This window comes from Entelurus aequoreus, linkage group LG11 (assembly GCF_033978785.1).
Source record: "Entelurus aequoreus isolate RoL-2023_Sb linkage group LG11, RoL_Eaeq_v1.1, whole genome shotgun sequence".
In the NCBI taxonomy this organism is placed as follows: Eukaryota; Metazoa; Chordata; class Actinopteri; order Syngnathiformes; family Syngnathidae; genus Entelurus; species Entelurus aequoreus.
Genome location: NC_084741.1, coordinates 15308138 through 15333303, shown reverse-complemented (window position 1 = coordinate 15333303; position 25166 = coordinate 15308138). Strand labels below are relative to the sequence as shown.

General features: G+C 39.4%; 1 protein-coding gene across 6 annotated transcripts in view; it reads left to right on the top strand.

The window, feature by feature from the left end:
• LOC133659820 (BMP-binding endothelial regulator protein-like) overlaps positions 1 to 25166 on the top strand; it is a 450456-nt gene that overhangs the window by 260495 nt on the left and 164795 nt on the right. For all 6 annotated transcript variants that reach the window (XM_062062599.1, XM_062062597.1, XM_062062598.1 and 3 more), the window contains one exon: positions 10328 to 10438. In XM_062062599.1, the coding sequence (XP_061918583.1) occupies positions 10328 to 10438 (111 nt within the window). The remainder of the gene's footprint in view (positions 1 to 10327; positions 10439 to 25166) is intronic.

Below are 25166 nucleotides of genomic sequence, written 5' to 3'. Positions count from 1 at the left end.
AGGCAAGCGTGCCTAAAACACATGAAGCTTAATTACTTGGCATGGATGACATGGCATAATCAAACACTTACTTGACATAGACGTGTGACAAACACAATGCAGGCAGAACGAGTGATGAACAAAGGTAGACTTAAATAAGAGTGACATGATTGGAACAAACAGGTGCGTGACTCAAAACGTAAAACAGGTGCGTGACATGACAGGTGAAAACTAATGGGTGACCATGGAAACCAAACACAACAAAGAAGTGAAACCAGGAACTAAGAAAGTGTCCAAAAAACATACAGCACATGGCCAAAACAAAAACATGATAAACAGACATGACAACTATGAAGGATAACACACTGAATATTGACAACATATGAACGTCACCCCCCCTCTACATTGACATATTTATAATCACACATTTACACACATTTACAATATTAACTATGAAGGATAACACACTGAATATTGACTACATATGAACGTCACCCCCCCTCTACATCGACATATTTTACAATGACACATTTACAATATTAACTATGAAGGATAAAACACTGAATATTGACAACATGTTAACGTCACACCCCCTCTACATCGACATATTTTACAATCGCACATTTACACACATTTACAATATTAACTATGAAGGATAAAACACTGAATATTGACAACATATGAACGTCACACCCCCTCTACATCGACATATTTTACAATCACACATTTACAATATTAACTATGAAGGATAAAACACTGAATATTGACAACATATGAACGTCACCCCCCCTCTACATCGACATATTTTACAATCACACATTTACAATATTAACTATGAAGGATAAAACACTTAATATTGACAACATATGAACGTCACCCCCCTCTACATTGACATATTTATAATCAAACATTTACACACATTTACAATAATAACTATGAAGGATAAAACACTGAATATTGACTACATATGAACGTCACCCCCCCTCTACATCGACATATTTTACAATCACACATTTACAATATTAACTATGAAGGATAAAATACTGAATATTGACAACATATAAACGTCACACCCCCTCTCCATCGACATATTTTACAATCGCACCTTTACACACATTTACAATATTAACTATGAAGGATAAAACACTGAATATTGACAACATATGAACGTCACCCCCCCTCTACATCGACATATTTTACAATCACACATTTACAATATTAACTATGAAGGATAAAATACTGAATATTGACAACATATGAACGTCACCCCCCCTCTACATCCACATATTTTACAATCACACATTTACACACATTTGCAATAATAACTATGAAGGATAAAACACTGAATATTGACTACATATGAACGTCACACCCCCTCTCCATCGACATATTTTACAATCGCACCTTTACACACATTTACACACATTTACAATATTAACTATGAAGGATAAAACCCTGAATATTGACAACATGTTAACGTCACACCCCCTCTACATCGACATATTTTACAATCACACATTTACAATATTAACTATGAAGGATAAAACACTGAATATTGACAACATATGAACGTCACCCCCCCTCTACATCGACATATTTTACAATCACACATTTACAATATTAACTATGAAGGATAAAACACTTAATATTGACAACATATGAACGTCACCCCCCTCTACATTGACATATTTATAATCAAACATTTACACACATTTACAATAATAACTATGAAGGATAAAACACTGAATATTGACTACATATGAACGTCACCCCCCCTCTACATCGACATATTTTACAATCACACATTTACAATATTAACTATGAAGGATAAAATACTGAATATTGACAACATATAAACGTCACACCCCCTCTCCATCGACATATTTTACAATCGCACCTTTACACACATTTACAATATTAACTATGAAGGATAAAACACTGAATATTGACAACATATGAACGTCACCCCCCCTCTACATCGACATATTTTACAATCACACATTTACAATATTAACTATGAAGGATAAAATACTGAATATTGACAACATATGAACGTCACCCCCCCTCTACATCCACATATTTTACAATCACACATTTACACACATTTGCAATAATAACTATGAAGGATAAAACACTGAATATTGACTACATATGAACGTCACACCCCCTCTCCATCGACATATTTTACAATCGCACCTTTACACACATTTACACACATTTACAATATTAACTATGAAGGATAAAACCCTGAATATTGACAACATGTTAACGTCACACCCCCTCTACATCGACATATTTTACAATCACACATTTACAATATTAACTATGAAGGATAAAACACTGAATATTGACAACATATGAACGTCACCCCCCCTCTACATTGACATATTTATAATCAAACATTTACACACATTTACAATAATAACTATGAAGGATAAAACACTGAATATTGACTACATATGAACGTCACACCCCCTCTCCATCGACATATTTTACAATCGCACCTTTACACACATTTACACACATTTACAATATTAACTATGAAGGATAAAACACTGAATATTGACAACATGTTAACGTCACACCCCCTCTACATCGACATATTTTACAATCACACATTTACAATATTAACTATGAAGGATAAAACACTGAATATTGACAACATGTTAACGTCACACCCCCTCTACATCGACATATTTTACAATCGCACATTTACACACATTTACAATATTAACTATGAAGGATAAAACACTGAATATTGACAACATATGAACGTCACCCCCCCTCTACATCGACATATTTTACAATCGCACATTTACAATATTAACTATGAAGGATAAAACACTGAATATTGACAACATATGAACGTTACCCCCCCTCTACATCGACATATTTTACAATCAAGCGAAGCAAAAATGCAACCAACACAGTGAAACTAGTTTCTATGTAACTGTTTTATATTGTTTTATTTTCTTTTTTATTCAAGAAAATTTTTTAATTTATTTATCTTATTTTATTTTATTAATTTAAAAAAAAACAACCTTATCTTCACCATATCTGGTTGTCCGAATTAGGCATAATAATGTGTTAATTCCACGACTGTATATATCGATATCGGTTGATATCCGTATCGTTTGATATCCGTATCGGTAATTAAGATTTGGACAATATCGGAATATGGGATATCGGCAAAAAGCCATTATCGGACATCCCTGGTTTATTTACATATCTTAATTGTTTCCAGGTAACATGGCAGTAAAACGGCTGATCAAACAAAACAGAAGTCATGGTCGAGCTCACTCTCCAATCAGCTCAACAGACTCAATAACTTAATGAGTCTGAGGAATTTGTGAAACTGAAACACAACAAAAAATAATGCCATTTGCAAGGTAATAATACTAATAGCACAGACACTCGTAAACGTGGTAGCATGTGAGCTAAAGCTAACGGCGCCAACGTCATGACATTACGCTGGCACGTAACAAATATGCATGAGGACACTCCAGTAAGTGTGAATCGTTTTAGTTATATTGTACAACTTACAAACGCTGCTTGGACTGACGAGTGAAGGATCCATGCGAGTAGAAACGCTACGGACGGCCGGAAGACGGGATGACACTTGTACTTCCGCTTGAAAGGCTAAACAAAAGGGCACCGCAGCGCCCGAACTCGTCCAACAGACACTTCCTGATGTGTGCTTTCAAAAATCACTATTTAGGGTCTTTTTTCCTGTGTGTGTGTGTGTGTGTGTGTGTGTGTGTGTGTGTGTGTGTGTGTGTGTGTGTGTGTGTGTGTGTGTGTGTGTGTGTGTGTGTGTGTGTGGTTCCAAGTTGTGTACATGCAGCAAAGATGGAAATAGCACGCAGGCCGCAGCCAAATTGCCACTAGCCACCGCAAAGTGTCCCCCCCCCCCCATCTGCAGGCCGCAGCCCGGAATAAAGCAGGAATGTGCTGACGAGCACCAAAACACACTGGTGTATTTCTGGAGGCCCGGTGCTGCTCCGTCCACCTAAAACTGGCGAGCCGTGTCATGCTCCTTCAAGCGCTCCTCCAGCTGTTGTTGACGCACCCTCACCATCTTTTTTTTTGGTGTGGTTTGATATAAAAATGCAATCAGGCGACCGCGTCGTCCCACTTTATCCCAAACAAATACTTCTAAAGCGGATCAAGAAGATGACATCCCAAAAGTTCTCCTGACACAGACAGTCCTCCAATCTGCAACGCAACTTTTATTTTCAACAGCACAGTCCTTAAAAATGTCTTCTATTTCCTCAATGCCGTAATTTAAAAGTCACTTAGGCGTTTGTGAGTGCAGGTGCGTGAAAAGGAAGACGTTTAATGGAGTGTTTGTCGGAGAAAATGTGCTCGTTTATCAATGATGTCATGTTTGGAATCAAGCTAACATGACCTTTTCTCAAGATTTATGGACTTTTGTGATCAAAGCAGAAGCTATTATAAAGTGTGTGTGTGTGTGTGTGTGTGTGTGTGTGTGTGTGTGTGTGTGTGTGTGTGTGTGTGTGTGTGTGTGTGTGTGTGTGTGTGTGTGTGTGTGTGTGTGTGTGTGTGTGTGTGTGTGTGTGTTGTATTTCTGCCCTTCTTGAGACACGAACAAGGAAAAGTATCCTCCATATGAGGAGGTGTGAACATAAATCATGGTCCCAAATACTAGAGTCCGTGAACATTGCTCCAAAGTCAGGATTTTGTTGTTGATTTAACGTGCATCCAAAAGTAAACATTGACGGGTGCAAAGGCAGCAATATATGATCAAACAAGACTGCAGCTAAAAAAGGACTTCCCTGTTCATCCCCGAAAAAACCCCGGCAGGTGAACAGCTGATTTTACGACTTCCGGTGCTGACGTAAGACAACCCGCGTCCCATATGTGACCATAGGATGAACAAATACACTACGCTACTAAGACTATGGTGGCCATTAACAGTTAGATTCTACAGCTGGGTTGCCCAAAGTGCGGCACAGGGGCCATCTGTGGTCCCTGACTCCTTTGTCATCGGCCTTAAGCACATTACAAAAAATAGAGATCTCATTTGCACCCCCTGGTGGTGACATCTATCAACATGAGGGTGGTCCCAAAAAGGAGGGATTTTTCACATTGACTGTGTGTCGCTTTTATAAGTGCTCCCCCTCTGGTCAACATATGATATAACAAGTGTGTGTAAGAAATTGAAATGCGCCCCCTTTGGCCAATTTTAATTAAAATAAGTAAATAAATATGTATATAGAGACATACTGTAATAACTTGAAGTAAATAATGAAGATTAGAAACCAATTACAAACAAAACAAACAAAAAAATAACTAAAAGCAGACGTTTTTCTTATAAAATTGGGAACAATTTCTCATATTCTTTCTGTTTCTGTAATATTGCAATATTTTCTTGTAAAGTTATTACTTTTTTATGTAAAATTATTACTTTTTAATGCAAAATGGTGACATTTGTCATATAAAATTCTGACTTTTATCACAATATTGTTTTTGAGTAAAATGAAGTAAAATTCAGATTATTATTATTATAATATTGCCCACCTTTTTAAGTGTTCTTATAAAATTGTGACTTTTGTCGAGTAGAATTACTCATCTTTTCATAGAATTGCCAACATTTTAAGCTTTTCTTGTAAATTTGCGACTGTTATTGAGTAAAATTCCAACTTTTATCTTAATATTGCACAAATGTTCAGTTTTTCTTGTAACATTTTGACTTGCGTTGAGTAAAATGACGACTTTTATTATAATACTGCCAAAATTCTACGTTTTTCTTGTAAAATTCCAACTCATTTTTCACAAATTATTTTATGTGTGCATAGTATGTATATGTTATTAATGTTGTAAATACACATCTTTATATATCTAGAAAGGCTGGTCCTAAAGAGGGAGGCATTTTTCTCACATCTCAAGAAGGTCAGAAATACAAGAATGTGTGCACGTGTGTTTGAGTGCGGCCCTTTTCCTTACCTTAATGTTGATGTAACACACTCCTGCACTACACTACGCACAAACTACACACGCATTCCTACACAAATGTTAGGACAGCTCTTCGGAGGAGGGAAAAAAAAAAAAAAAAAAAGTAAAAAAGTCTTGCCTAAAAAAAACACCTGCCCAATTAAGAGAGAGACATATCCCATTTCAAACAACTGTGTGTGTGTGTGTGTGTGTGTGTGTGTGTGTGTGTGTGTGTGTGTGTGTGTGTGTGTGTGTGTGTGTGTGTGTGTGTGTGTGTGTGTGTGTGTGTGTGTAAGAGAAGCCACATGCTGCGCTCTCCCCAAACAGAACAAGAGTGGCTTTAGAAAGGCCAGGATAAATATTAGAGTGGGTTTAGGATAATCTTCACTCACACAGTGCAGGGGACACACACACCCACCCACACACACACACACACACACACATTCTCAGACAACTTAAGGTGGACATGATAACACACACACACACACAGGGGACACAAAGGCAACATGTGTGCAGTGGATGTTCAAGCAAAGCAGCATGAAAGTGGGAATGATCCTCAGGGAGGAGAGGAAATGAGGAGCGAGGGGGGACGGGAGGAAGAGGAGGAGGAAGAAGAAGAGGAGGAGGAGGAGGAAGAGGAGGAGGAATGAGGGAAGTGGGGATGAGAAGGAGACAGAGAGGTGGGACAGACGAGAGACAAGGCGTCCAATTCATCGACCTCAGGAGCTCCATAAATCCCTGACTGATCCCAGGATTCTAGCAGGGATTTGGTCTCTCTCTCTCACACACACACACACACACACACACACACACACACACACACACACACACACACACACACACACACACACACGTGTTATTCAATGCTCCTCTTGTGCCAATCATTGCAAATCATAAAAAAACGAGCGGTCGATTTTGTTTCCAAAGTCCATTGTGTGGCCAGTGGAGGTGCAGACAGTCCGTGTGGGCTCGCCCTTGAGCAAGGCACTGTAGTCAAGGAGATGGAGAGGAAGTTTGGATGCTGCCAGTCAGGGGTGTGCAAACACACGTGTGTGTGTAGATCAGAAACAAGGTGAGATCTTTGTGTTTATCTCTACGAGCAAAACGAAGGCCAAAGCTAGTAACATCTAAAGCAGAGTTATTCAACTGGGGGTCCCCGGGGGCCAAATTCGACCGACACCATACCGGCCCCCGACTTCAATCAACATGCGTAGATCAGAAACTGGGTGAGAGCGTTATGTTTATCTCTACAAGCAAAACGAAGGCCAAAGTTAGTGACTTCTAAGGCAGGGTTATTCAACTGGGGGCCCACAGGGGCCAAATCCAACTCGCGAATGACACCATACCGGCCCCCGAGTTCAATCAATATGCGTAGATCAGAAACTGGGTGAAATCTTTGTGTTTGTTTCTACGAGCAAAACAAAGGCCCAAACTAGTAACTTGTAAGGCAGGCCTATTCAAATGGGGGCTCCCGGGGGCCAAATCTGAGCTGCGAATGACACCATACCGGCCCCGAGTTAAATCAACGTTGCATGTGCATCGATCAGAAACAGGGTGGGATCTTTGTGTTCATCTCTACGAGCAAAACAAAGGCCAAAGCTAGTGGCTTCTAAGGCCGGGTTATTCAACTGGGGGCCCACAGGGGCCAAATCCGACCCGCAAATGACACCATATCGGCCCCCCCAAGTCAAATTAACGTGTGTGTGCATGGATCAGAAACAAAGTGAGATCTTTGTATTTGTCTGTACGAGCAAAACTAGTATCTTCTAAGGCAGGGATATTCAACTGGGGGCTCCCGGGGGCCAAATCTGACCCGCAAATGACACCATACCGGCCCCCCCAAGTCAAATCAACGTGTGTGTGCGTAGATTAGAAACAGGGTGAGATCTTTGTGTTTATCTCTACGAGCAAAACAAAGGCCAAATCTAGTAACTGCTTAGGCAGGGATATTCAACTGGGGCCCCCGGGGGCCAAATCCGACCTGCGAATGACACCATACCGGCCCCCGAGTTAAATCAACGTGCATGTGTATAGATCAGAAACAAGGTGAGATCTTTGTGTTTATCTCTACGAGCAAAACGAAGGCCAAAGCTAGTAACTTCTAAGGCAGGGTTATTCAACTGGGGGCCCACAGGGGCCAAATCCAACTCGCAAATGACACCATACCGCCCCCCGAGTCAAATCAACGTGCGTAGATCAGAAACAGGGTGAGATCTTTGTGTTTGTTTCTAAGAGCAAAACAAAGGCCAAAACTAGTATCTTCTAAGGCAGGGCTATTCAACTGGGGGCCCCCGGGGTCCAAATCCATACCCTGAATGACACCATACCGGCCCTCCAAGTTAAATCAACGTGTGTGTGCATAGATCAGAAACAGGGTGAGATCTTTGTGTTTATCTCTACAAGCAAAACGAAGGCCAAAGCCAGTAACTTCTAAAGCAGAGTTATTCAACTGAGGGCCCCCGGGGGCCAAATTCGACCGACACCATACCGGCCCTCGAGTTCAATCAACGTGCGTAGATCAGAAACAGGGTGAGATCTTTGTCGTTGTCTCTACGAGCAAAACAAAGGCCAAAGCTAGTAACTGCTTAGGCAGGGTTATTCAACTGGGGGCTCCCGGGGGCCAAATCCGACCGACACCATACCAGCCCCCGAGTTCAATCAACATACGTAGATCAGAAACAGGGTGAGATCTTTGTGTTTGTCTCTACGAGCAAAACAAAGGCCAAAGCTAGTAACTTCTAAGGCAGGGCTATTCAACTGGAGGCCCCCGGGGGCCAAATCCGACCTGCGAATTACACCATACTGGCCCCCGAGTTAAATCAACGTGCGTGTGCATATATCAGAAACAAGGTGAGATCTTTGTGTTCATCTCTACAAGCAAAACGAAGGCCAAAGCTTGTGACTTCTAAGGCGGAAATACAGCTTCACCACTTTAGTCATAATTCTTGCGCTTAAGAAACTTCTCCATGACTTGAGCTCTGGACTTCTTCTGTTTTTTTTATATTGCTGCCACAAGTGGTGGGAAAGTGTACTACAACTGAATACCACTGATAGCTGAGAAACGGATCATTTTTGGGGGGTCCTCCAGGGTTAAGAAACACTGATATACAAACCCCGTTTCCATATGAGTTGGGAAATTGTGTTGGATGTAAATATAAACGGAATACAATGATTTGCAAATCATTTTCAACCCATATTCAGTGGAATATGCTACAAAGACAACATATTTGATGTTAAAAAAAAAACAGAACGCACTCCTGTAGTTTAGAACCAAATGAATAGACCAGAATAAAAGGACACTGGTTTTTACAATATGGAAATGTGGCCCCCAAAGCAGTCTGGATGACTATGCCTGTTCTATGGTGTCCCACTTTGCTCGAAGGTGGTTCCTCCAACGCCGCCTTGAACTGATGTCTACTCGCGGACATACTGTATCCAAAACGCGCTGAGAATTCTCCAGGGTTTCCCACACATTCATTTATTTGTGGCGGCCCGCCACGAAAGAATTACGTCCGCCACAAATAAAAAATAAATTAAAAATTTAAAAAAATAATAAATATATTTTTTTATTTTATTTATTTTTTAATTTTTGTCCTCTCCAGCTTCTCAGGCAAATCATATAGTTGATGTAGATGCCCATATCGGCTGTTCAGATTTACTTTACAAAAGAGAAGTGTAGGATACTTCTCTTGTTGCCTTATTTGTATTTGACTTTATTAAATGTATTTATATTAGAAACACAACATGTGTATATAACAAAGGGTGCAAAGTCTGCAGGCAGTAGGAAACACATGGTTAAGTGTAGGGAGTAAAACTGATGGCAGTCTAAAGTTCAAGATTTTTGGAGCTCTTTGTTCAGTGGATCAGATGTTTGATGAAGCTCTGTGTCTATCTACCACCACTACTGTTTTCTGTTTATTTGTTACTGACTGTGGCAGGACACCTCTGCCTCTGTTTCACTTTATGTTGCTGGTAAATAATATGGTTGTAGTAGTAGGCTAAATTTAAATTATTTAGTATGCACTAATTAAAGGGGCAGAGCTTTGAGACATTTTAGCTTTTATATTTTATAAGATATATTTTTTGTAAGAACCACAATTAATAAATATATTTCAGTGAATAACTTATTGTTCAAATCTGTATATAAATATGTACATAAAGTGTTGTAATTATATTGTAAAATGGATGGATGGACGTTTAAAACAAAACTGTTATTATTAATTAGTAAGTATACATTTTTTGAGCCTTTTTAGAGAAAATCAAATCATTGTAGTAAATTATGCAAATCACTCGATGATATCATGGTGACCACGCCCACAGCCACGCCCCCACCGCCACAGGTATCTTGGCAGTTCATGGGAAACACTGTCCTCCCTCCCCTTTTGTCCACCAGGCGGAGTGGAGTCCATCGGCCAGCTGGCCGGCGACGGAGAAGAAGCGGACGCGCTGCAGGACGCCGCCAAGTTCGTCAGGAAGAAGCAGCCCTCCAAGAAAGTCAAGAAAGGTAGGAGCTCCTCCCCCTTTTCCTCCGCCCTCCGCGGCGACGACGGACAGCCCTGCGTCTTCAAAGCGCACGGGTGACATAAAACGTGAAAAACGTCGTAACTCATCTCGTCACACACGTCTGCTCTTTGTCCGGCACGCCACGCTAATATGCTACACACACACACACACACACACACACACACACACACACACACACACACACACACACACACACACACACACACACACACACACACACACACACACACACGTTTAAAACAGTACCACCACACGAACACATAAACAGACTTCAAGCGATGCGGCAGACCTTCATCTCCGTGTAGGTGACTTCAAAGTCACCTGGCCCCGCCCACACCAAGGTGCGCCGTACCACTTTTGATTGACTTCAAAAGGCGTCTGATTGGTTCCCCGTATCTTACCCTGAAGACACACATGAAAGTCAACACTGCTTACCTGCTGAGCCCACCTGGGATCATAGAGACCATCACAACACACACACACACACACACACACACACACACACACACACACACACACACACACACACACACACACACACACACACACACACACACACACATTTGTGTACTTCTTACCTTTTTGGGACCTTAAAAAAAATGCCTCCCTCTTTAGAATCAGAATAGTTTTAAAGTTAAAATACCAATGATTGTCACACACACACTAGGTGTGGCGAAATTATTCTCTGCATTTGACCCATCACCCTTGATCACCCCCTAAGAGGTGAGGGGAGAAGTGAGCAGCAGCGGTGGCTGCGCCCGGGAATCATTTTTGATGATTTAACCCTCCTAAAAAACTGTCATTTTTTTATATTTTTTTTTTACCACATTTACATAGTCATTGGGATTCAGTCTCACAAGGCTATTGGATCGTACATTTGTTTATAAGTCACGCCTTCTGGCCGTGAACTCACACAACCTCTCAAGGTTTCCTTCGAACAACATCTATTTGTTTCATTGGACCGGATTCATCAGATTCAAGTAAGTAAAATGTCTTTTTTTTTTTTTTTTTGGTTGTTATTACAATGTCTAGACCAAGGTTCACCAACGTTTTTGAAAGCAAGAGCTACTTCTTGCGTACTGATTAATGCGAAGAGCTACCAGTTTGATACACACTTAAATAAATTGCCAGAAATAGCCAATTGGCTCAATTTACCTTTAACTCTATGTTATTATTAATAATTAATGATATTTACACTTAATTGAACGGTTTAAAAGAGGAGAAAACACGAAAAAAATGACAATTACATTTTGAAACATAGTTTATCTTCAATTTCGACTCTTTAAAATGCAAAATTCAACCGAAAAAAAGAAGAGAAAAACTAGCGAATTTGAATCTTTTTGAAAAAATTTAAAAAATAATTTATGGAACATCATTGGTAATTTTTCCTGATTAAGATTCATTTTAGAATTTTGATGACATGTTTTAAATAGGTTAAAATCCAATCTGCACTTTGTTAGAATATATAACAAATTGGACCAAGCTATATTTCTAACAAAGACAAATCATTATTTCTTCTAGATTTTCCAGAACTAAAATTTGAAAAGAAATTCAAAAGACTTTGAAATAAGATTTAAATTTGATTCTACAGATTTTCTAGATTTGCCAGAATAATTTTTTTGAATTTTAATAATAATAAGTTTGAAGAAATATTTCACAAATATTCTTTGTCGAAAAAACAAAAGCTAAAATGAAGAATTAAATTAAAATTTATTTATTATTCTTTACAATAGAAAAAATAAATTTACTTGAACATTGATTTAAATTGTCAGGAAAGAAGAGGAAGGAATTTAAAAGGTAAAAAGGTATGTTTGTGTGTGTTTAAAAATCCTAAAATCATTTTTAAGGTTGTATTTTTTCTCTAAAATTGTCTTTCTGAAAGTTATAAGAAGCAAAGTAAAAAAAGTAATGAATTTATTTAAACAAGTGAAGACCAAGTCTTTAAAATATTTCCTTGGATTTTCAAATTCTGTTTGAGTTTTGTCTCTCTTAGAATTCAAAATGTCGGGCAAAGCGAGACCAGCTTGCTAGTAAATAAATACAATTTAAAAAATAGAGGCAGCTCACTGGTAAGTGCTGCTATTTGAGCTATTTTTAGAACAGGACAGCTTATATAGTCTCCATTGCGAAAACAAAGCAGGTGCGGGCAATAGCGCTCAAAGGAGGGTGTGACGCTGCTTCAGGAGAACACCAACAAAACAGGAAGGGTCACCAAAATAACAGCGCAAGACAGGAACTAAAGCACGACACACAGGAAACAACAAACTCAAAATAAGGCATGACAACCTGGTGGAGTTTCATTTTTTAACCTTTTCTGCTGGTGGTGTGCCTCCGTATTTTTTTTAATGAAAAAAATGTGCCTTGGCTCAAAAAAGGTTGAAAAACACTGCCCTAAACACTTCCCTAGGGAGGCGTTCGGGCAGCCGGAACATCTCCACCTTTTACACTAGCTTAGGCTCCTTCCCCCCCCCCAGCGAGGTGACGTTCCACGTCCCAAGAGCTAGTTTATGTAGCCGAGGATCGGACCGCCAAGTGCCCTGCTTTCAGCTTCCGCCCAGCTCACTACGCACCCGACCTCTATGGCCCCTCCCATGAGTGTTGAGCCCATTGGAGGGGGGACCCACGTTGCCTCTTCGGGCTGGGATCAGCCGGGCCCCATGGGGACAGGCCCGGCCACCAGGCGCTGGCCATCGTGCCCCAACTCCGGGCCTGGCTCCAGAGGGGGACCCCGGTGACCCGCGTCCGGGCGACATAGTTTACCCAACGTGTCCTGGGTCTTCCCCGTGGCCTCCTACCGGTCAGCCGGAACTTCTCCACCTCGCACATTAGCTCAGGCTCCTTCCCCCCAGCGAGGTGACGTTCCACGTCTCAAGAGCAGGCCTATGTGGCCGAGGATCGGACCACCAAGTGCCCTGCCTTCGGCTGCTGCCCAGCTCACAACGCACCCGACCTCTGTGGCCCCTCCCATGAGTGGTGAGCCCATTGGAGGGGGGACCCACGTTCCCCATGAGGAGAGGCCCGGCCACCAGGCGCTCGCCATCGTGCCCCAACTCCGGGCCCGGCTCCAGAGGGGCGCCCCGGGTAACCCGCGTCCGGGCAACACAGTCTACACAACGTGTCCTGGGTCTTCCTCGTGGCCTCCTACCGGTCAGCCGGAACTTCTCCACCTCGCACACTAGCTCAGACCCCCCCCCCCTCCAGCGAGGTGACATTCCACGTCCCAAGAGCTAGCTTATGTAGCCGAGGATCGGACCGCCGAGTGCCCTGCCTTCGGCTTCCGCCCAGCTCACAAGTGGTGAGCCCATTGGAGGGGGGACCCACGTTGCCCCAGGGGGGCCGGGCCCCATGGGGACAGGCCCGGCCACCAGGCGCTCGCCATCGTGCCCCAACTCCGGGCCTGGCTCCAGAGGGGGGCCCCGGTGTCCCGCGTCCGGGCGACATAGTTTACCCAACGTGTCCTGGGTCTTCCCCGTGGCCTCCTACGGGTCAGCCGGAACTTCTCCACCTCGCTCACTAGCTCAGGCTCCTTCCCCCCCCAGCGAGGTGACCTTCCACGTCCCAAGAGCTAGCTTATGTAGCCGAGGATCGGACCGCCAAGTGCCCTGCCTTTGGCTGCTGCCCAGCTCACAACGCACCCGACCTCTGTGGCCCCTCCCATGAGTGGTGAGCCCATTGGAGGGGGGACCCACGTTGCCTCGACCAGGCCCCATGGGGAACAGGCCCGGCCACCAGGCGCTCGCCATCGTGCCCCAACTCCGGGCCTGGCTCCAGAAGAGGCCTCGGCGAGGGAAATCTGAGTCTCGGTTTTTGCATTTCCATACAGTTCTTCAAGCTGCTCTTTGTCTGATCCCTCACCCAGGACCTGTTTGTCTTGGGAGACCCTACCAGGGGGCATGGAAGCCCCTGGACAACATAGCTCCTAGGATTATTGGGACACGCAAACTCCTCTACCACGATACGGTGGCAGCTCAGAGAGGAGCCAAAGTTACCCATCACGGTTTATCCCGTATTTTAGTTGAATACGATAATACTGCAGGTCGGGGTAAAAAAATAAGTACGGGATTCGGCGCCCTCCCCCTTACCATGATGCTGCTACCTTTCATCCATCAGCCACCAGTACCTGTGTGTTGTTGTCACTCCATGTATGTCGCATGGTCTCAGCAGGACTGAGGCAACTGATCTCATGTTGGATTACAGTCGATCAGGATCGTGACAGGTAGCATCCGAGGAACAGGACCACTCCAGACCAAGGAATACGGAGGAAGATTGTTTGGAACAAAACAAGGCAAAACACACATTGCCGAGCAGGTTTTCCTTCCTCGGCAGCGTCCTCCTGGGCCGTGGCCCGAGTGTTTGACCCAGAAACCCCCTGACTGTGTGTGTGGTACAAGGTTGAGGTTTATGGTCCTTACAGAGGTGACGGTAAAACCATTTGACCCATGATTGTTGCATGTGTGGGGTACTGTACTTTCAAGGCATGTCAGTGTGGACCCAAACATATACAAAATACACCCTGGAAAATGCTGCCTGGAAGCTTAAAAGTCGAATATTTAGTACTTTTTTTCTATGCTTTGAACCCTGCGGCTTATAAAACGGTGCGGCTAATTTATAGATTTTTCTTCACTGACGGCCATAATGCAAATACTGTATTTTCCGGTCTATAAGGCGCACTTAAAATCTTTTTCTTTTCTCAAAACTCGACAGTGCGCCTTATAATGCGCCTAATGTACGGAATGATTCTGGTTCTGCTTACCGACCTCGAAGCAATTTTATTTGGTACATGGTAAATGGGTTATACTTGTATAGCGCTTTTCTACCATTCAAGGTACTCAAAGTGCTTTGACACTATTTCCACATTCACCCATTCATTCACACACTGATGGCGGGGGCTGCCATGCAAGGCGCTAACCACCACCCATCAGGAGCAAGGGTGAAGTGTCTTGCTCAAGGACACAACAGACGTGACGAGGTTGGTAGAAGGTGGGGATTGAACCAGGAACCCTTAGGTTGCTGGCACGGCCACTCTCCTAACCGCGCCACGCCGTCCCCGGTATGTGGTGTAATGATAAATGTGACCAGTAGATGGCAGTCAAACATAAGAGATACATGTACACTGCAATGTGATGGCCATATGACTCAAGTAAACAACACCCAACATTGTATATGTTCTATTGAAAATACAGAACATTACACACGGCGCTCAGAAATCTATCAAAATGTTTTAGTATGACTTTGGTAAGCTATGAAGCCACACCGCTTGATGTGCTTCAACATAGGGGTATTATTATGGTGTGTGTATAAGGTAAGACATATTATCTGGTGTTTTGTTTCGCAATATTATGCAAAAGCAACTTTTCTTACCTCCTGGTACCTGCTGATCTGTATTTGCATTACTATTTGCATGTTGGCCGTCAGCGAAGAAAAATCTGTAATTAGCCGCACAATTTTATAGACCGCAGAGTTTAAAGCGTAGCAAAAAAGTCCGGAATTTACGGTATAAATCATCGGCTTTTAGTCCGGTGCGGCTAATATATGGGGGAAAAAAATGTCTTCTAAAATTTAGTAGGTGCGGTTTATACGCCGGTGCGCTCTATAGTCGGAAAATTATGGTAACGTTGTGAAATGAGTTATTTACACAACATAAATATTTTGTAAATATTTATTTACATACCTTAATTGTTTCCAAAAATTAATTATTTACACAAAAATATTTTGTAAATATTTATTTACATTCCTTAATTGTTTCCAAAAATGAGTTATTTACACAGAAATATTTTGTAAATATTTTACATACCTTAATTGTTTCTAAAAATGAATTATTTACAAATAAATATTTAGTGAATATTTATTTACATACCTTAATTGTTTCCAAAAATGAGTTATTTACACAGAAATGTTTTGTAAATATGTATTTACATACCTTAATTGTTTCCAAAAATGAATTATTTACACAGAAATATTTTGTAAATATTTTACATACCTTAATTGTTTCCAAAAATTAATTATTTACACAGAAATATTTAGTAAATATTTATTTACATACCTTAATTGTTTCCAAAAATGAGGTATTTACACAGAAATATGTTGTAAATATTTATTTACATACCTTAACTGTTTCCAAAATTGAGTTATTTACACAGAAATATTTTTTAAATGTTTATTTACATACTTTAGTTTTTTCCAAAAATTAGTTATTTATACATAAATATTTAGTAAATATTTATTTACATACCTTAATTGTTTCCAAAAATAAGTTATTTACACAGAAATATTTTCTAAATATGCATTTACATACCTTAATTGTTTCCAAAAATGAGTTATTTACACAGAAATATTTTGTAAATATTTATTTACATACCTTAATTGTTTCCAAAAATGAGTTATTTACACATAATTATTTTGTAGATATTTATTTACATACCTTAATTGTTTACAAAAATGAGTTATTTACACAGAAATATTTTTTAAATATTTTACATAACTTAATTGTTTCCAAAAATGAGTTATTTACACAATAATATTTTGTAAATATTTATTTACATACCTTAATTGTTTCCAAAAATGAGTTATTTACACAGAAATATTTTGTAAATGTTTATTACATACCCTAATTGTTTCCAAAAATGAGTTATTTACACAGAAATGTTTTGTGAATATTTATTTGCATATCTTAATAGTTTCCAAAAATGTGTTATTTAAACTGAAATATTTTATAAATATTTATTTACATACCTTAATTGTTTGCAAAAATGAGTTATTTACACAGAAATATTTTGTAAATATGTATTTACATACTACAATTGTTTCCAAAAATGAGTTATTTACACATCATTATTTTGTAAATATTTATTTACATACCTTGTTTACAAAAATGAGTTATTTACACAGAAATATTTTTTAAATATTTTACATAACTTAATTGTTTCCAAAAATGAGTTATTTACACATAAATATTTTTGTAAATTGTATTTACATACCTTAATTGTTTCCAAAATGGGTTATTTACACAGAAATATTTTGTAAATATTTATTTACATACCTTAATTGTTTCTAAAAATTAGTTATTTACACAAACATATATTTTTTCCATATTTTACATACTTTAATTGTTTTCAAAAATGAGTTATTTAAACAGAAATATTTTGTAAATATGTATTTACATACCTCAATTCTTTCCAAAAATGAGTTATTTACACAGAAATATTTTGTAAAAAAATTATTTTACATACCTTAATTGTTTCCAAAAATGAGTTATTTACACGGAAATATTTTGTAAATATGTATTTACATACTTCAATTGTTCCCAAAAATGAGTTATTTACACATAAATATTTTGTAAATATTTATTTAAATACCTCAATTGTTCCCAAAAATGAGTTATTTACACAGAAATATTTTTGTAAATATTTATTTACATACCTTACAAAAATGAGTTATTTACACAGAAATATATTGTAAATATTTATTTAAATACCTTAATTGTTTCCAAAAATGAGTTATTTACACAGAAATATTTTGTAAATATTTATTTACATACCTTACAAAAATGAGTTATTTACACATAAATATATTGTAAATATTTATTTACATACCTAATTGTTTCCAAAAATGAGTTATTTACACATAAATATTTTGTAAATATTTATTTAAATACCTCGTTTCCAAAAATGAGGTATTTACACAGAAATATTTTTGTAAATATTTATTTACGTACCTTACAAAAATGAGTTATTTACACAGAAATATATTGTAAATATGTATTTACATACCTTATTTGTTTCCAAAAATGAGTTATTTACACAGAAATATTTTGTAAATATGTATTTACATACTTCAATTGTTCCCGAAAATGAGTTATTTACACATAATTATTTTGTAAATATTTATTTAAATACCTCAATTGTTCCCAAAAATGAGTTATTTACACAGAAATATTTTTGTAAATATTTATTTACATACCTTACAAAAATGAGTTATTTACAGAGAAATATATTGTAAATATTTATTTAAATACCTTAATTGTTTCCAAAAATGAGTTATTTACACAGAAATATTTTGTAAATATTTATTTACATACCTTACAAAAATGAGTTATTTACACATAAATATATTGTAAATATTTATTTACATACCTAATTGTTTCCAAAAATGAGTAAATTACACAGAAATATTTTGTAAATATTTATTTACATACCTCGTTTCCAAAAATGAGGTATTTACACAGAAATATATTGTAAATGTTTATTTACATACCTTAATTGTTTCCAAAAATGAGTAATTTACACAAATATTTTGTAATTATTTATTTAAATACTTTAATTGTTTCCAAAATTTAGTTATTTACACATAAATATTTTGTAAATGTTTATTTACATACCTTAATTGTTTCCAAACGGTGTCTGTAACACGGCAGTAAAACGGCTGATCAAACAAAACAGAAGTCATCGTCATGGACCCACTAGATGCGCAAGCTAGCTGTTATATACCTGTGCGCTTTATATAGTAAGTAAAATAGGGAATATCTTGCATGAATACTAGCTTGCCGTGACTTTAAGAGTTGTTCATGGCCCTCTGCACAGAAAAGGATGAAAGTACAGTAGTGTATGTACATCACATGGGAAGTCAGGTGCAAATAAAAAAGTCCACTTTGGATCCTTTAGTGAGTCAGCAGTAAATGTCTCGCCTCGCCACCAAGTAGAGGCTTGGTTCTACTAATCTGGGGGCGTAAAGGTTTTAAATTCTATGTTTCAGGTTTATTGCATGTTGCAGCGCCGCGAGAGTTTGTATTTTTGCCTCTTGCGGGGGCTGCTGTGGCATTTGAAATGTTCACTAAATTACAGCCGCTCCTCTGAGCAGGCGTCCCAAGTCAAACACGTTCTCAAAATAACCTTTTCACGTCCTCCTGCGAGTCCTGAGCCCTGCAGGCGCAAACGGACTGACTTGTTTTTATTCCAGTAAAAACTCGGGCTGTCGAGTTTTAATCACACTAATCACGCGCTTGAACAGGGATTAATCGTGATTAATCGCAGGTTTCTTACTTGCTTGCATGAATAAAATGTGCTTTAGAAAACAGCCCAATATTTGGATACAATTTTGTCGTCAAATGTCAAACAGGAATGTTTTTTTTTAAATGTTTTACTCAACTGCAATTCAATAATTTGCTCAAAACTTGGTGACAGTAACTATAGTAAGAACTATTTTTGAAACTCTTTGCAATAATAAAGCAAACCAGGCACATAGCGTGTTTTCCGGACCATAGGGTGCACCGGATTATAAGGCGCACTGCCGATGAATGGTCTATGTTTGATCTTTTTTCATATATAAGGTTCACCGGATTATAAGGCGCATTAAAGGAGTCATATTTTATTTTTTTTCTAAATGTAAAAGACTTCCTTGTGGTCTACACAACATGTAATGGTGGTTCTTTGCTCAAAATGTTGCCGGACGCACCGTTTTGTGGGCGGTCTCATAATAGTGAGAGTCCAGTCCATAGTGGATCTAACATAATAGTGAGAGTCCAGTCCATAGTGGATCTAACATAATAGTGAGAGTCCAGTCCATAGTGGATCTAGCGTAATAGTGTGACAGTCCAGTCCATAGTGGATCTAACATAATAGTGTGAGAGTCCAGTCCATAGTGGATCTAACATAATAGTGAGAGTCCAGTTCATAGTGGATCTAACATAATAGTGTGAGAGTCCAGTCCATAGTGGATCTAACATAATAGTGAGAGTCCAGTCCATAGTGGATCTAACATAATAGTGAGAGTCCAGTCCATAGTGGATCTAGCGTAATAGTGTGACAGTCCAGTCCATAGTGGATCTAACATAATAGTGTGAGAGTCCAGTCCATAGTGGATCTAACATAATAGTGTGAGAGTCCAGTCCATAGTGGATCTAACATAATAGTGAGAGTCCAGTCCATAGTGGATCTAACAAAATAGTGAGAGTCCAGTCCATAGTGGATCTAACATAATAGTGAGAGTCCAGTCCGTAGTGGATCTCACATAATAGTGAGAGTCCAGTCCATAGTGGATCTAACATAATAGTGTGAGAGTCCAGTCCATAGTGGCTCTAACATAATAGTGAGAGTCCAGTCCATAGTGGATCTAACATAATAGTGAGAGTCCAGTCCATAGTGGATCTAACAAAATAGTGAGAGTCCAGTCCATAGTGGATCTAACAAAATAGTGAGTGTCCAGTCCATAGTGGATCTAACTAAATAGTGAGAGTCCAGTCCATAGTGGATCTAACATAATAGTGAGAGTCCAGTCCATAGTGGATCTAACATAATAGTGAGAGTCCAGTCCATAGTGGATCTAACATAATAGTGAGAGTCCAGTCCATAGTGGATCTAACATAATAGTGTGATAGTCCAGTCCATAGTGGATCTAACATAATAGTGAGAGTCCAGTCCATAGTGGATCTAACATAATAGTGAGAGTCCAGTCCATAGTGGATCTAACATAATAGTGAGAGTCCAGTCTATAGTGGATCTAACAAAATAGTGAGTGTCCAGTCCATAGTGGATCTAACTAAATAGTGAGAGTCCAGTCCATAGTGGATCTAACATAATAGTGAGAGTCCAGTCCATAGTGGATCTAACTAAATAGTGAGAGTCCAGTCCATAGTGGATCTAACATAATAGTGAGTGTCCAGTCCATAGTGGATCTAACTAAATAGTGAGAGTCCAGCCCATAGTGGATCTAACATAATAGTGAGAGTCCAGTCCATAGTGGATCTAACATAATAGTGAGAGTCCAGTCCATTGTGGATCTAACATAATAGTGTGAGAGTCCAGTCCATAGTGGATCTAACATAATAGTGTGAGAGTCCAGTCCATAGTGGATCTAACATAATAGTGAGAGTCCAGTCCATAGTGGATCTAACAAAATAGTGAGAGTCCAGTCCATAGTGGATCTAACATAATAGTGAGAGTCCAGTCCATAGTGGATCTCACATAATAGTGAGAGTCCAGTCCATACTGGATCTAACATAATAGTGTGAGAGTCCAGTCCATAGTGGCTCTAACATAATAGTGAGAGTCCAGTCCATAGTGGATCTAACATAATAGTGAGAGTCCAGTCCATAGTGGATCTAACAAAATAGTGAGAGCCCAGTCCATAGTGGATCCAACAAAATAGTGAGAGTCCAGTCCATAGTGGATCTAACATAATAGTGAGAGTCCAGTCCATAGTGGATCTAACATAATAGTGAGAGTCCAGTCCATAGTGGATCTAGCGTAATAGTGTGACAGTCCAGTCCATAGTGGATCTAACATAATAGTGGGAGAGTCCAGTCCATAGTGGATCTAACATAATAGTGAGAGTCCAGTCCATAGTGGATCTAACATAATAGTGTGAGAGTCCAGTCCATAGTGGATCTAACATAATAGTGAGAGTCCAGTCCATAGTGGATCTAACATAATAGTGAGAGTCCAGTCCATAGTGGATCTAGCGTAATAGTGTGACAGTCCAGTCCATAGTGGATCTAACATAATAGTGTGAGAGTCCAGTCCATAGTGGATCTAACATAATAGTGTGAGAGTCCAGTCCATAGTGGATCTAACATAATAGTGAGAGTCCAGTCCATAGTGGATCTAACAAAATAGTGAGAGTCCAGTCCATAGTGGATCTAACATAATAGTGAGAGTCCAGTCCATAGTGGATCTCACATAATAGTGAGAGTCCAGTCCATAGTGGATCTAACATAATAGTGTGAGAGTCCAGTCCATAGTGGCTCTAACATAATAGTGGGAGTCCAGTCCATAGTGGATCTAACATAATAGTGAGAGTCCAGTCCATAGTGGATCTAACAAAATAGTGAGAGTCCAGTCCATAGTGGATCTAACAAAATAGTGAGTGTCCAGTCCATAGTGGATCTAACTAAATAGTGAGAGTCCAGTCCATAGTGGATCTAACATAATAGTGAGAGTCCAGTCCATAGTGGATCTAACATAATAGTGAGAGTCCAGTCCATAGTGGATCTAACATAATAGTGAGAGTCCAGTCCATTGTGGATCTAACATAATAGTGTGAGAGTCCAGTCCATAGTGGATCTAACATAATAGTGTGAGAGTCCAGTCCATAGTGGATCTAACATAATAGTGAGAGTCCAGTCCATAGTGGATCTAACATAATAGTGAGAGTCCAGTCCATAGTGGATCTAACAAAGTAGTGAGTGTCCAGTCCATAGTGGATCTAACTAAATAGTGAGAGTCCAGTCCATAGTGGATCTAACATAATAGTGAGAGTCCAGTCCATAGTGGATCTAACATAATAGTGAGAGTCCAGTCCATAGTGGATCTAACATAATAGTGAGAGTCCAGTCCATTGTGGATCTAACATAATAGTGTGAGAGTCCAGTCCATAGTGGATCTAACATAATAGTGTGAGAGTCCAGTCCATAGTGGATCTAACATAATAGTGAGAGTCCAGTCCATAGTGGATCTAACAAAATAGTGAGAGTCCAGTCCATAGTGGATCTAACATAATAGTGAGAGTCCAGTCCATAGTGGATCTCACATAATAGTGAGAGTCCAGTCCATACTGGATCTAACATAATAGTGTGAGAGTCCAGTCCATAGTGGCTCTAACATAATAGTGAGAGTCCAGTCCATAGTGGATCTAACATAATAGTGAGAGTCCAGTCCATAGTGGATCTAACAAAATAGTGAGAGCCCAGTCCATAGTGGATCTAACAAAATAGTGAGTGTCCAGTCCATAGTGGATCTAACTAAATAGTGAGAGTCCAGTCCATAGTGGATCTAACATAATAGTGAGAGTCCAGTCCATAGTGGATCTAACATAATAGTGAGAGTCCAGTCCATAGTGGATCTAACATAATAGTGAGAGTCCAGTCCATTGTGGATCTAACATAATAGTATGAGAGTCCAGTCCATAGTGGATCTAACATAATAGTGTGAGAGTCCAGTCCATAGTGGATCTAACATAATAGTGAGAGTCCAGTCCATAGTGGATCTAACAAAATAGTGAGAGTCCAGTCCATAGTGGATCTAACAAAATAGTGAGAGTCCAGTCCATAGTGGATCTAACATAATAGTGAGAGTCCAGTCCATAGTGGATCTAACATAATAGTGTGAGAGTCCAGTCCATAGTGGATCTAACATAATAGTGAGAGTCCAGTCCATAGTGGATCTAACATAATAGTGTGAGAGTCCAGTCCATAGTGGATCTAACATAATAGTGTGAGAGTCCAGTCCATAGTGGATCTAACATAATAGTGAGAGTCCAGTCCATAGTGGATCTAACATAATAGTGAGAGTCCAGTCCATTGTGGATCTAACATAATAGTGAGAGTCCAGTCCATAGTGGATCTAACATAATAGTGTGAGAGTCCAGTCCATAGTGGATCTAACAAAATAGTGAGAGTCCAGTCCATAGTGGATCTAACATAATAGTGAGAGTCCAGTCCGTAGTGGATCTCACATAATAGTGAGAGTCCAGTCCATAGTGGATCTAACATAATAGTGTGAGAGTCCAGTCCATAGTGGCTCTAACATAATAGTGAGAGTCCAGTCCATAGTGGATCTAACATAATAGTGAGAGTCCAGTCCATAGTGGATCTAACAAAATAGTGAGAGTCCAGTCCATAGTGGATCTAACAAAATAGTGAGTGTCCAGTCCATAGTGGATCTAACTAAATAGTGAGAGTCCAGTCCATAGTGGATCTAACATAATAGTGAGAGTCCAGTCCATAGTGGATCTAACATAATAGTGAGAGTCCAGTCCATAGTGGATCTAACATAATAGTGAGAGTCCAGTCCATTGTGGATCTAACATAATAGTGTGAGAGTCCAGTCCATAGTGGATCTAACATAATAGTGTGAGAGTCCAGTCCATAGTGGATCTAACATAATAGTGAGAGTCCAGTCCATAGTGGATCTAACATAATAGTGAGAGTCCAGTCCATAGTGGATCTAACAAAATAGTGAGTGTCCAGTCCATAGTGGATCTAACTAAATAGTGAGAGTCCAGTCCATAGTGGATCTAACATAATAGTGAGAGTCCAGCCCATAGTGGATCTAACATAATAGTGAGAGTCCAGTCCATAGTGGATCTAACATAATAGTGAGAGTCCAGTCCATTGTGGATCTAACATAATAGTGTGAGAGTCCAGTCCATAGTGGATCTAACATAATAGTGTGAGAGTCCAGTCCATAGTGGATCTAACATAATAGTGAGAGTCCAGTCCATAGTGGATCTAACAAAATAGTGAGAGTCCAGTCCATAGTGGATCTAACATAATAGTGAGAGTCCAGTCCATAGTGGATCTCACATAATAGTGAGAGTCCAGTCCATACTGGATCTAACATAATAGTGTGAGAGTCCAGTCCATAGTGGCTCTAACATAATAGTGAGAGTCCAGTCCATAGTGGATCTAACATAATAGTGAGAGTCCAGTCCATAGTGGATCTAACAAAATAGTGAGAGCCCAGTCCATAGTGGATCTAACAAAATAGTGAGAGTCCAGTCCATAGTGGATCTAACATAATAGTGAGAGTCCAGTCCATAGTGGATCTAACATAATAGTGAGAGTCCAGTCCATAGTGGATCTAGCGTAATAGTGTGACAGTCCAGTCCATAGTGGATCTAACATAATAGTGGGAGAGTCCAGTCCATAGTGGATCTAACATAATAGTGAGAGTCCAGTCCATAGTGGATCTAACATAATAGTGTGAGAGTCCAGT